At 58.6% G+C, this 10912-nt stretch overlaps 3 protein-coding genes across 3 annotated transcripts; all 3 read right to left on the reverse strand.

Moving 5' to 3' along the window:
* Window positions 1-35: 35 nt before the first annotated feature.
* On the reverse strand, window positions 36-527 carry LINJ_02_0520 (hypothetical protein, unknown function; the record flags this gene model as incomplete). The annotated part of the gene is made up of 1 exon (XM_001462705.1): window positions 36-527. The coding sequence occupies one exon, from the start codon at window positions 525-527 to the stop codon at window positions 36-38; it is 492 nt and encodes a 163-aa protein (XP_001462742.1).
* Window positions 528-1626: 1099 nt separating this feature from the next.
* Window positions 1627-4170, reverse strand: LINJ_02_0530 (hypothetical protein, unknown function; the record flags this gene model as incomplete). Its single annotated transcript, XM_001462706.1, has 1 exon — window positions 1627-4170. The coding sequence occupies one exon, from the start codon at window positions 4168-4170 to the stop codon at window positions 1627-1629; it is 2544 nt and encodes an 847-aa protein (XP_001462743.1).
* Window positions 4171-7674: 3504 nt separating this feature from the next.
* On the reverse strand, window positions 7675-10620 carry LINJ_02_0540 (putative protein kinase; the record flags this gene model as incomplete). The annotated part of the gene is made up of 1 exon (XM_001462707.1): window positions 7675-10620. One exon carries the CDS (start codon window positions 10618-10620, stop codon window positions 7675-7677), a length of 2946 nt encoding a protein of 981 aa, XP_001462744.1.
* Window positions 10621-10912: the final 292 nt, after the last annotated feature.

A 10912-nucleotide genomic window follows, 5' to 3' on the forward strand; every position in this document is an offset into this window, starting at 1 on the left:
GGCTGCTGTTTTCTTTCCTCGAAGGCGTTGTGCCTTTACGAGCGTACGAAGATGAGCTGGGTAGTATCCTTCTCCCTATCCATCATCAAGGTGTGCGTGCCGCGCAGGGCAAAGCCCTCCTCCTCCAGCGCCTCGATGATGACCAGAAAGATCATGGCGCGACCCATCTGATCGCAGTAGTGCTGCCCGAGGTCAATGCGCCAGCTCTTGTACTCCTTGGCGCCTTCTCCAGGGGCCACTCCGTTCGAGCTGTTGTGCGGGGAGGTGTTCTCCTGGCTGCCCTCTTCCGCGCCACCAGCGGCGGCACTGCCGTCCTCGATGCGGTTCACTGTGCCGGACTGCATCACACCGCTGCCGTTCGTCAGGAGGAACTTGGCAGGCTCACCGGGGCGCTGTGTAGGCAGACTTGTCGTGGTCTGCTTCGGCAGTGCTCGTTGAAGGGCATCGATTGTGTCTTGGCGGATATTCGCCCCATGGATGGAGACACATGGGGGGTTGAAGGTACAAGTCACGATAACGTTCGGCATTTTCTCCTGTATTCTGTTGAGGGAGTATGTGCAGTGCGAGAGCGTGTCTTTATGGGCAGCTGTGCGGTGGACGAATAGCGAGGTGCGAGCGAAGCAGCTGGGGGACTGGCTAGGCAGACAGACAGAAAGAGCGAGAGGCTCGTATTCGAGGGAGCCTCAGCGAGAGTGCGAATAGAAATGAAAAAAGAGGGCGGCCGGAGGATCAACACGTCTTTGCTCGCTCTCTGGAAAGGGCGGGAGGCGGTGGCTGGATAGGAGAGGTAAGGGATCTTGACGTGTTTCAGGAAAGGGTTGGGAGGGAAAGAGAGGGGAGGAGATGCAGCGGTGTCATTACGTGTCACGTTTGGGGGCACATATGCGAGTTGAGACGACAAAGACACGAGTACAGACGACAAGGTGTGGACGAGGCATGTCGCATAGAGGATAAAGAGGGAGAGAGGAGGAGGGAGAGGAAGAGAGAGGCCGGGTGGCCATCTTCTCCACCAATCGACGCTGCAAGCGTGGGCACGCCAACACGAGCTGAAAATCCAGAAAAAAAAAACGGGTGGAAGGCATGGGCAATGGTGCGTGGTTGACGAACTCTCTGCCTTTTGAAAGAGGCGGGTGGTCGTGATGGTGACGCTTCTTTTCGTGGGTGACACGTGCGCACACCGACACCGGCACACACACACACAAACCAGGCACATCGCCGCGGCTCCCTTCGCTTTTTGATGGTGGTAACTTGAAGATCTAATCGTACGCCATTAGTCCGAGCCAAGCCACTCTGGAGAGGGAGAGAGAGACCTGGAGAACCGAAGGAGAGGAGAGTGGTGAGAAGAAAACGCAGCAGACGTGCCGATTCGGAAGGCAGAGGTGATGTGTTGCCCCCTTCCACCCTCCTTCCCTCCCCCCTTCTCTTCCCGCCCTCCCCACATCCATCCGGGCCTGTCATCCCGTTCAACAAATAAAAGAAAAGCTGAGAGCACGCCATGGTACGTCAGCAGCTGAAGGGCCGGTCGTGACATGTCTATTTTTCCCTTTCTGCGTCCTCTTCCTTTCGGTTCCGCGCTGCCCCCTTTTTACCTAGAAATGCACATGCACAACTGTCGCAGAACGGGGGCTACTTGGTCTCGCCAGGAAGGCTAAACTCTACCGTGCGGCGCGATGCGCGGGAGCTAGATTTCTTTTCTCTCTGAGCATCAGCAGTGGTGTCCGCGGTAGTGGTGCGCACCTCATCCTGGTTATCCGTACGGCCACGCAGACCGGCCACAGGGCCGCTGCCAAAGGCACGAAGCTCATCTGCAAGCGTGCCACTGGGTCTCGCGCCACCAGATTTCGTAGCTGAGCTCCCCCCAAGTGTACCCGCAGCAAGCGATGTGTCACTACCAACGCTGCGCACATGGCGAGCGGCGCGAGAGCCTCCACCAGCTGCGTGCACGCCATCGACGCGAATGAAAGCGCGGTTCCCTCGCGACGAGGCGGGGATGGCATCGGGTTTTTCAGCGGCACGGGACCTCCAAAGCGCCGGCATCGATGCGTCCTCGCTGGATGACGCGAGATCGCCGTCGTGAAGAGGCATGCAGGACCGGCTGGGTGCAATAGAAGAGACCATCGGCGTTGGCAGAAGTGAGTTCGGATGGGGCGCTGTGCCGGGAGCTGCCTGCGGTCCATCTGCTGCGCGCCGCGGCAGCGAAGCAGGAAACAGCTGAGACGGCTGCGCCGGCAAACTCCACGATACTGGAGGCAAGCCGGCCCTCTGAGGAACCGTCGACACCTCAGAGCGCCGCAGCGGGGCACCACAGGCTGCGCTGTCCGAGAACGGCTCTGGAATCGGCGCGTGGTTAAGCGAGGAATAGGACGGAACTTGGCCGCCATCGCGGCGCCACGCATCCGCTGACGCGATGCCATACAACTGTGCCTCTTTCCCGCTCCACGCAGAGCTCTCCAGGTCACCACACTCCTCCTCACGCATACGACGGCGATGCGGCGGCGGTGGCGCGGTGCCGCCCAGCGGAAAGACGCCCGTGACGAAGAGCGGCGCGACATAGTGAAACCCCGGCATCCACGACAGCGCAGACCCGACCGCGTTGTAGCGGGGAATCATGATCGGCTGGCCACCGCCTCCACGGGTGCCGTGAACACCGTCGGGCCCGCGACCCTCCGCGCGGTGCCGCGCTCGCGGGGGCTCGTAGAAGTTCCGCCCCTCGCTTAGCGCGGTCGGGGACGCAGGAAACGGCACTTGATCGGAGGTGCCTATCGCTCCAGCAGACGCTTGCGGCGGCGCACTGGGAACCGTCGGCGCCACTGGCAGACTACTGGGGCCGCTGATCAGCGCCGCCTCCTTGCCGCTGAGGCTCTCGTAGGCGCGGCGCCAGAACCAGGAAACGCCGCGCAGAACACCCTGTGCGCCACGATAGAGAGAGCCGCGAGAGGGCATCAGCTCCGTCAGCCCCTCCACACTGCCGCAACGAGCACGGCTGATAGCCGTGCGACTCGGCGACCCAACACCGTATCGGCGATAATACTCCTCCTCCTGCAGTGTCACTGGAACGTAGTGGGCGGCGCCCGACACGCTCGCGCGCCGGCGCCGCTCAATGTCTGCGCCCTGCAACAACGGTGGTGAACATCTGTCGGCGGGCGGCGAGCCGGCTGCGGCGGGGGTAGCGCCTTTATCACGGTCGTACTCACCAGCCCCACCGCAAGCCCATGGCTCTACCACGCTCATTTCCGGCACCACGATGCCGTCCCCACGAGCCATCGCCACGCGCGCCGCCGCCCAGTCGACCGCGTAGGGACTCTGCGGGCTCAGAATGGCAGCGTACAGACGCGCGGCAGAGCCGCACAGATACGCCGGCGGCAAGTTCGCTCGAGCGTACGACTCCATGGCGCTGCGTTGCTCCGCGTCATCTGCGACCCTGTCGTTCGGTTTCTGCATCCGCTGACGACGCAGCAGCAAGTCCACGAGTCGTGGCGTTGTGAGGTAGGTGAGCAACGCTGTGTCCGTATTCTCCGGCCCCAGCACAAACTCCCTGGCCGGGCGGAGGACGAGGTACGGCGACGATATTGGTGCCGTCGAGGCCGTCGATGCAGAGCCCCGCACTTCCGTCTGCATTGTGTGCAGCACTACTCGGTCGACGCGGGCAATCGCCCGCTGCGCCGCCTCCACGGTTGAAAATACACACAGCAGTACAGCACTGGTGTAGATGGGGCGCCACGGCATATCGGGGCAGGGGGGGCGGGCAATAAAGTAGAACACAGCCGAAAGGGCCCCCTCGCTACTGCTCTGGCCGCCTGCGGTGCGGCTCTTGGCATCGCCGTCGTCGGTCTTGTCAGCAGCCACGTTGTTGAGAGCAACGATGGCATCGTGCACATCATGCACCAAGTGTTCGGACTGAAGAAGCCCGAACAGAAAGGCGCTCCTGTCCACAAGGTCTGCAGCGGGGAACGTCACATGTCCGGCAGGCGGCACCGCTGTCGTTGCAGCCACCGGATCACCTCCGTAACGAAGCGGTGGTGTCACACCCGCGGGCACAGAGTGAGGCGCTATCGAAGCCTTCGCCTCTCCACCGCTTCTCAGCCCACCCGCACTTGGCCAACCCAGGTCTGCTGCACTTGATGATCTGTACCCGTTGCCGGCAGCGGTTGCATTTGCAGAAGAAAGCATGCCGGGCACGTCTCCGTTTTTCGCAAAGAGCGGAGGAGGCAGGAGCGGGAGGCTGCGGAAGACGATAGGTATGTACAGTGCGCCCCTCTTTGGTGATCTCACAGGCAAGGCGAACAAAAGCCTCGATGCCAAGCCGTGCAGGGGGAGGGGGGAGAGTGCAGAGGGGGGTGCGTGATAAGCACAAACACACAAACAAAAAGAATTAAGGCCACCGGCGCTACAGACGACTTTGTGGGCCGATAAGGAAACGGGAAGAGAGACGCGGGCACGATGTTGGGAGACACACACGATAGAAAACGATGAGGACGTCACGACCGTGAGCAGACAGATCGCGAGGGAGGGGAGAGAGGCGACGCGGCGGGAGAGCACGAGCTCAGCCAAAGCGGAAGGCACTGAGGAAAGACCCACGAGAGACACACACACGCGCGCTGCGGGTGCACTCCTCGAAACGGAGGAGTGCGCTGCTGTAGCAATACTTCACACAAAACATGCATCCGAAAACTCCGCAGGAACGCCCCTACGTGGTTGTATTGCATACGAGTACTCCTTTTTTTTTCCTCTTTTTTATGAGAGTTGTTTCCTTTTCTTTGCCCTTCTTCGTTTTTTTTTCTGGTGTGTGTGTGTGTGTGTGTGTGTGCGTGTGTGTGTGCGTGTTGTTGTTGTTGAAAGATACTTGTAATATGTTGAGGGGAGATGATGCGGCGCACACACGCACACGCATACACAGCGCAACCATCAAAAGACGCCAAAGGGAAGGGAAAGCGTGTCATTCTCGAAAGAGAGCAGTTGTTGTTGCCCCTTCTTTCCCACGCCACCATCCCCCGCACCCAACAGGGGCCACACCACCGCCAGGCCACCGGACCACCACAGGGCCCCATTGCGTGGCGCGAAGCGGCGCTAGACGCGCACGAAAACACCGCCTACGCACCCACCGGGGCAAGGCCCCTGCCCCAAACCCCACCCACACACACACAGGCCGCCCCACAGCCGCCCCACCAGCAGGCAGCGCGACGGCCGAGCGGCACGTTTGGGCCGCACGGGCACCCCGCCCACCAAACGGAGGGCGCAAACACGTTCACCGCCGCAGGCCGCCCCGGCGCAGCACCGCCATTCACGACCCGAACGCCGGCATCCGCGGCGACGGCCAGCCCTGACCCGCCCCCATCTCGTGCGTGCTGGACCCTGTCACAACGAGAAGCGGCTCGGCGTTGGAAGGGATAGAGGGGGTGAGGAGATGAGGGGAGGAGAGGATGAGGGGCTCCGCTTGGCCTCCTCCCACAGAGTGGGGGTTCTTGGACCCCCCCGACCACCCCGCACTGAGGCGCTCCCCCCTCCTCACTCTTCCCGTGCCCGTCATCCGGGTGGGGGTGAAACACAAAAAGTTGGGGGAGGGAAACGAAGCACATGAAGATACCCGTCGCTTCATACATGCAAGACAGAGAAAGATGACGCACTAAAAAAAAAATAATAAAGACAACCCAAAACGACACACACACACGCATGCGCACGCGAAAAAAAGAGAGAACGAAAGGTGAAGCGTGGGTGAGGAGTGGAGCCTGCAGCGGGAGACGCGCTGAAGATCGTAGCGCAGAATGATATGTTTGGAATGAGCGAGAGAAGATAAAGGAGCGCGGGCCAGGGGAGGGGTGGGATGAAGCAGGAAGATCCGATATATATATATATATATATATTAATAATAATAATGGAAGGAAACAGGGATTGAGGCACATCGACATGCAAAAGAGGGGAAAAGGGGGGAGGGGGCGATGGAGGTGACGACAAGCAAACGAAGAGGAGGAGGAGCAGAGGAGGACAGCAAAGCAGAAACATAAAAAAAGGAAAACAAACGAAAGAAATCATCGGCAACAGAGAAAACCAAAAGAGAGGCAGAGAGAGAGGAAGCCAGACATGATTTTTGTGTACAAGACAGTCGACGAGACCTTTACAAAAAGTGAAGGCCTCCGGCCAGCAAAGACAGCCTGTCGGGGCCTCCAACGCACATGCCAGTGAAGGCGAGTCACTTATGCGTGCGTTCGTCAGTCGCCGTCTCCCTTTGCGTTCTCTTTTTGGTTCGTAGGTCGTTTTTTTTTTCGCGTGTGTGTGTGTGTGTGTGTGTCGTTGTTGTTGTGTTGTGTTGTTTTGATTTCAGGTGCAATCCTTCACGGAGAGATGCAGCATATAGGTACGCACAAGAACGCAGGAAAGGGATGCGGAAACATGGTGGCAAGGCGCAAGACAGGAGGGGGAGGAGGGAGGGACTCGCAATGGAGATGAACAGCTGGAGCTCTACAGAAAAACAAAGATGACCACATACGAGGAACGCGTGTCGTACACGCCCACCGGAAAAAAAAAGAGGCGCGCGAGCGCGGAAACAAAGACATTCGCCGCAGCGCACACACGCACAATACACACACACAAGCGCGCTAGAGATCGCCCCACAGGTCCTTCGGGCGCACGTACAGAGAAACCTGAAGAAAGTCGCAACGCATCTCTTCTCTCAAGCGCGCGGGCAATCACGTGCAAGGTAACCCAAAAAAAAAATGCCAACACAGCGGAGGGAAGAGAGAGGGAGAGAGACCAGAGGGACGGTTGGAAAGCGTGAGTGGCACAAGCAACACGACAACACTCAGAGGAAAAATAAAATGAAACACAAAAGACGGAGGGAGTGGGAAAAGGCACGAAAAACAAAAACGAAAAAAAATGTGCAGCAGGAGCATCCTCAAACGCGAAAAAAGAAAACGAGAGCAAAATCGCCACAACGCAGAGACACGGACGTCGGAGTGCCCTCCCACAATGAGAAAGGGAGGGGGAAGAAAGAGGGGGAGGGGGTAACAGAAACACCACGAAAGAGATAACATCTAAGAATATGAAACATGCGCACCATGAGAGGGAGGGAGAGAGAGAGGGGGGGGAGGGAGCCAAAATGTAGCAGTGCTTCCTCACCACGCCCTCACAGAAACGTGGAAGGGCAAGCGCGGCAGGCGTGAGAGGGGGTAGCGCTTGAACACACGCGCAGACGAAAGGAGAAGTACAGATCAACGGAGAGAGGGAGGGGGGCGGAGGCCACCGCTCCTCGAAGCGTGTGCACAACGCAGACACGTGAGCAGCTTCCTTGTTTCTCTCGAAGAGAGGGGGGGAACAAGAAGGAGAAGTAGATGGCGAAAGAAGCGAGAGCACACGCACACATATATATATATATATATCGATAAATATATCATTAAACAGAATCGAAAAAAAGGGGGCACAAGAAAACAGCAGCGGCACATGTCAAACATGTGCCCCCACCCCCACCCCACCCACCCGTTGACGTTCGGGAATGACGCGCGTGTGCGTCTTGACTGTTTGCAGCACTCAAGACGCAAAGCTGTGAGACGAGGGGCTTGGGTGTACGACGGAAGAAAACGCCTGCCCCAACGCAATCCAACAACTCCTCAGCGTGGACCATCAGCTACTTCGCCCGGTCCCGGCCTATGCGGTAAGTTCCGAGTCCGGCGGCGGCGGCGGTCACACCAGTTTTGACGAGTCGAGCGATTGAGCGCTTCCGACGGAATGCAGGTCGAAGCGGTCACCGGCATTCGCACAGTTCATGCCCCCGTTATTGTTCGGTCCGTTGGAGCTGACTTGGTGATTGCCACCGAGGCCGCCGGCCCCGCCACCCGTTCGGCTGCCAAGTCCGTTGCGGTGAAGCGCTTGCTGCTGCTGCTGCATGCGACGGCGACGCGCCACCACCTCCACCATCCAGTCATGAATGGAAGTGTCTCGGGCTTGCAGGATGGGGTGGTAGAAAAGCTCCGCTGCCGTGCTGCGCTGGTTGGGATTGCGCTGCAGACAGGCGAGGAGGAAATCGCGTACGCCCGGTACGTCGCATTCGATGGGCAGCTCACTGTTCTCGCCCATGGCGCGGTAGTAATCGCACATTTCTGGAAGCCCCAGCGCGTGCTGCGGCAACTCCACAGACAGCACCTCGGCAGCGATGCAGCCGATAGACCACACATCACAGGCACGCCCGTACGGATCCCCGACCAAAATCTCAGGAGCCATGTACGCGAACGTGCCTCTGATAAGCCGAAGGTCTCCACCGTGCTTGTGCACAGCCGTGCCAAAGTCCGTAATCTTGATGTGCCCCTGGCGAAAGAGGACGTTGTCCGGCTTCAAGTCGCGATGCACGATGCGCATGTTGTGCAGATAGGAAACGGCACTGATGATCTCCCGCAGCAGATGTTTGATCTCTGGGGGGTTCACCAGCTTTCCGCTGTGAATCAACGATCTCAGCGAGCCGCCGGTACAGAGCTCCATAAAGATGGAGATGCAGTTATCGTCACGTTCGCAGTAGTAGTATCGCACAATGTTGGGATGCTGAAGTGAGCTCATTATCTCCACCTCCTGAGCAATGTCACGCAGCTGTGAGCCGACCGCGGTGGTTGCCCCACCCACCTCTTCCTCCACTGCTGCCGCCCTGGGAGACGTTGCGGAGTTCGCGCCTGCTGCAAGGGTGCCACTGCCGCCTGCACAGGCCCCAGCAACTCCGCTGTTGACTTGCTGTTCCTCATCTTGATTCGAGTCCTCCTTCAAGTACATCCGCTTCACTGCGCACCTGGCACCTGTGTGTTCCATCTCTGCCTCGAACACGTTGCCAAAGGCACCTCCACCAAGCCGGCGGCCGAGAGTGTATGGTGGGACTTGAAAAGGCTGCGACGGGCACTGCTGCTGATGTCGCTCCTGCTCCTGCTGAGGAAGCAGCGGGGACGAGACACAACCGTGCTCCGACTCCACGCCAATGCCAGCCAGCAAGAGAGCGTTAAGGGAAGTGGAGGAAAACGGCACCAGCAGCCGGGCGGAAAAGGGCACGCTGGCCGGGTATGCCATCGCCGAGCGGGAAAAGAAAAAGACGGGCCGCCTCTCCACCTGCAGCCACGAAAGCGCCGTCTCCAACTCTGCAGATCCCTCCGCCACATCAGGGGCATGAATCAACACCACCCCGAAACGCTCGGAACCGCGATTGAATTTGTTGAGTGCTTGAAGGTTGCTGACGCGCAACAGCATAAAATTGCGCTCCCATAGCGATGACGCCACTTGAGAAAGGACACCCGCATTCCTGCAAAACAGCAGCGCCGTGACGTTGACATTCTCTGGCAAGTCAGCGAGTTGCTGTAGCGGCTGCTGCTCCTGCATCACAATCTTTTTGCCGTCGCGCCCTCCCCGAGTCAGCTGCTCCTGTCTGCCGCTTCCACCGCTGTCAGCGGTGCTCGGCCTCGTCTGAGCTCCAGTGGCGCCACTGGTGCTGCTGGGCGTCGCTTGCTTTGTAGGACGCAGCGCTTGCTGTGCGTTCATGCGTTCGTGCACCCTGTGAGACTCCTGCTGATCCATGTGCGCCTGATGCTGCTCGAAGGTCCCGCGGCTCAGCAGGAGTCTATTTTCACGATCTTCCTCAAACTGCTGCTTGGCTTTGTCACCAGCCTGCAAAGAACGGCTGGTGAGGGAAGCGTAGTTCCCATCGGCCAGTGTCATATCATCTTCAAAGCCGCCCCCTGCACCGCCGTTGTCACACTTTCCACTGTGAGGCCGATCCGATAGGCGATAGTAGGGCGGCGCGTTAGTAACCGGGTGGGTGCTACCCTCCGTCAGAGCTCGGAGGTTGCGTACCGCAATAGATATTTCATCCTCCATATACTCATCATCGACACCTGTGTCGTCATCGCCCGCTGTGTAACCCCTGCAACCGTTGTCCGCCGCGTCCCGAGACGTCTTCACCGCACCGCGGTGTCTGTACCCGCTTCTACTGCCCACATCTCGTTTTTCCGCCATTTCCTCCTCCTCCATCTTCTTCTGAGCTGCGCGCACCACCTCCTCGCGGAAGTACCTGGAAGCCGCGTCTGCGTACGTGTTGTGATGCAACACAAACACTGCAACCACGTACATCAAGACCACCGCTACGCTGAGCATCGTCGAAAATACAACGCAGACGGCTTGGGTGCGGCCAAACACCGCAAGAAAGACAATGCAAAGAATCGAAACCGTCAGTAAAGCTATCAAGACGCACGTGACGTCCCATCGGTGTTGTGCACTTCCCAGCCACTGTCGCACCGAGAGCAAACAGGTGCTTCGAAGCTGGCAAGTCTGCTCTGTAGAAATGGCGTCGAAAAGGCGTGACGAGATGCAGTCAAACTCGGCACTGTAGGGGCCTTCCTTTGCCCATGTTGCCGCAACATCTGCAACAAGCGAGCGCAGCCTCGGCTTCGACCAGCTCACCAACAACGGGTTCAAGTACACCCCCTCCAACTCGAAAACTGAGAAACTGATGCGATCCTCAAGCACATGGAGTTCCTGCTCACGATTTGGGGTCCAAATTGAAGCTAGAGAAAATGACTCATCACTTGAGCAGGAGCGATTCTCCTCGAGAGGGGTTTGAGATGTTCGGCGCTGCAGTCGAAGCTCATTCCACTTGATCATGTTGGCAAAAAGGTAGAACAAAGAAGGGACGCACAGCCACTCTAGCTCGCCGCGATAACTACCAAAGGAACGCCCATCTACAAAACTGTCTGTGTTGTACTGATCTCTGTCGCCCCCGGCAACATTGTCGACGTTGCGCGCATGCAATTCTCTTCGCGTTGCACTGCTTTGTGTTCCGAAAGCTTCATTACCATACCCGTAGGGAATGTCGCTGATAGACCCACTGTCACTTGCCCTACTTGCGCTGTTGCGATGATGAAGGGGATTTGGAACTGTCGCTGCACTGTTCACG

The sequence above is a fragment of the Leishmania infantum genome, chromosome 2, assembly GCF_000002875.2.
Source record: "Leishmania infantum JPCM5 genome chromosome 2".
Lineage (NCBI taxonomy): Eukaryota > Euglenozoa > Kinetoplastea > Trypanosomatida > Trypanosomatidae > Leishmania > Leishmania infantum.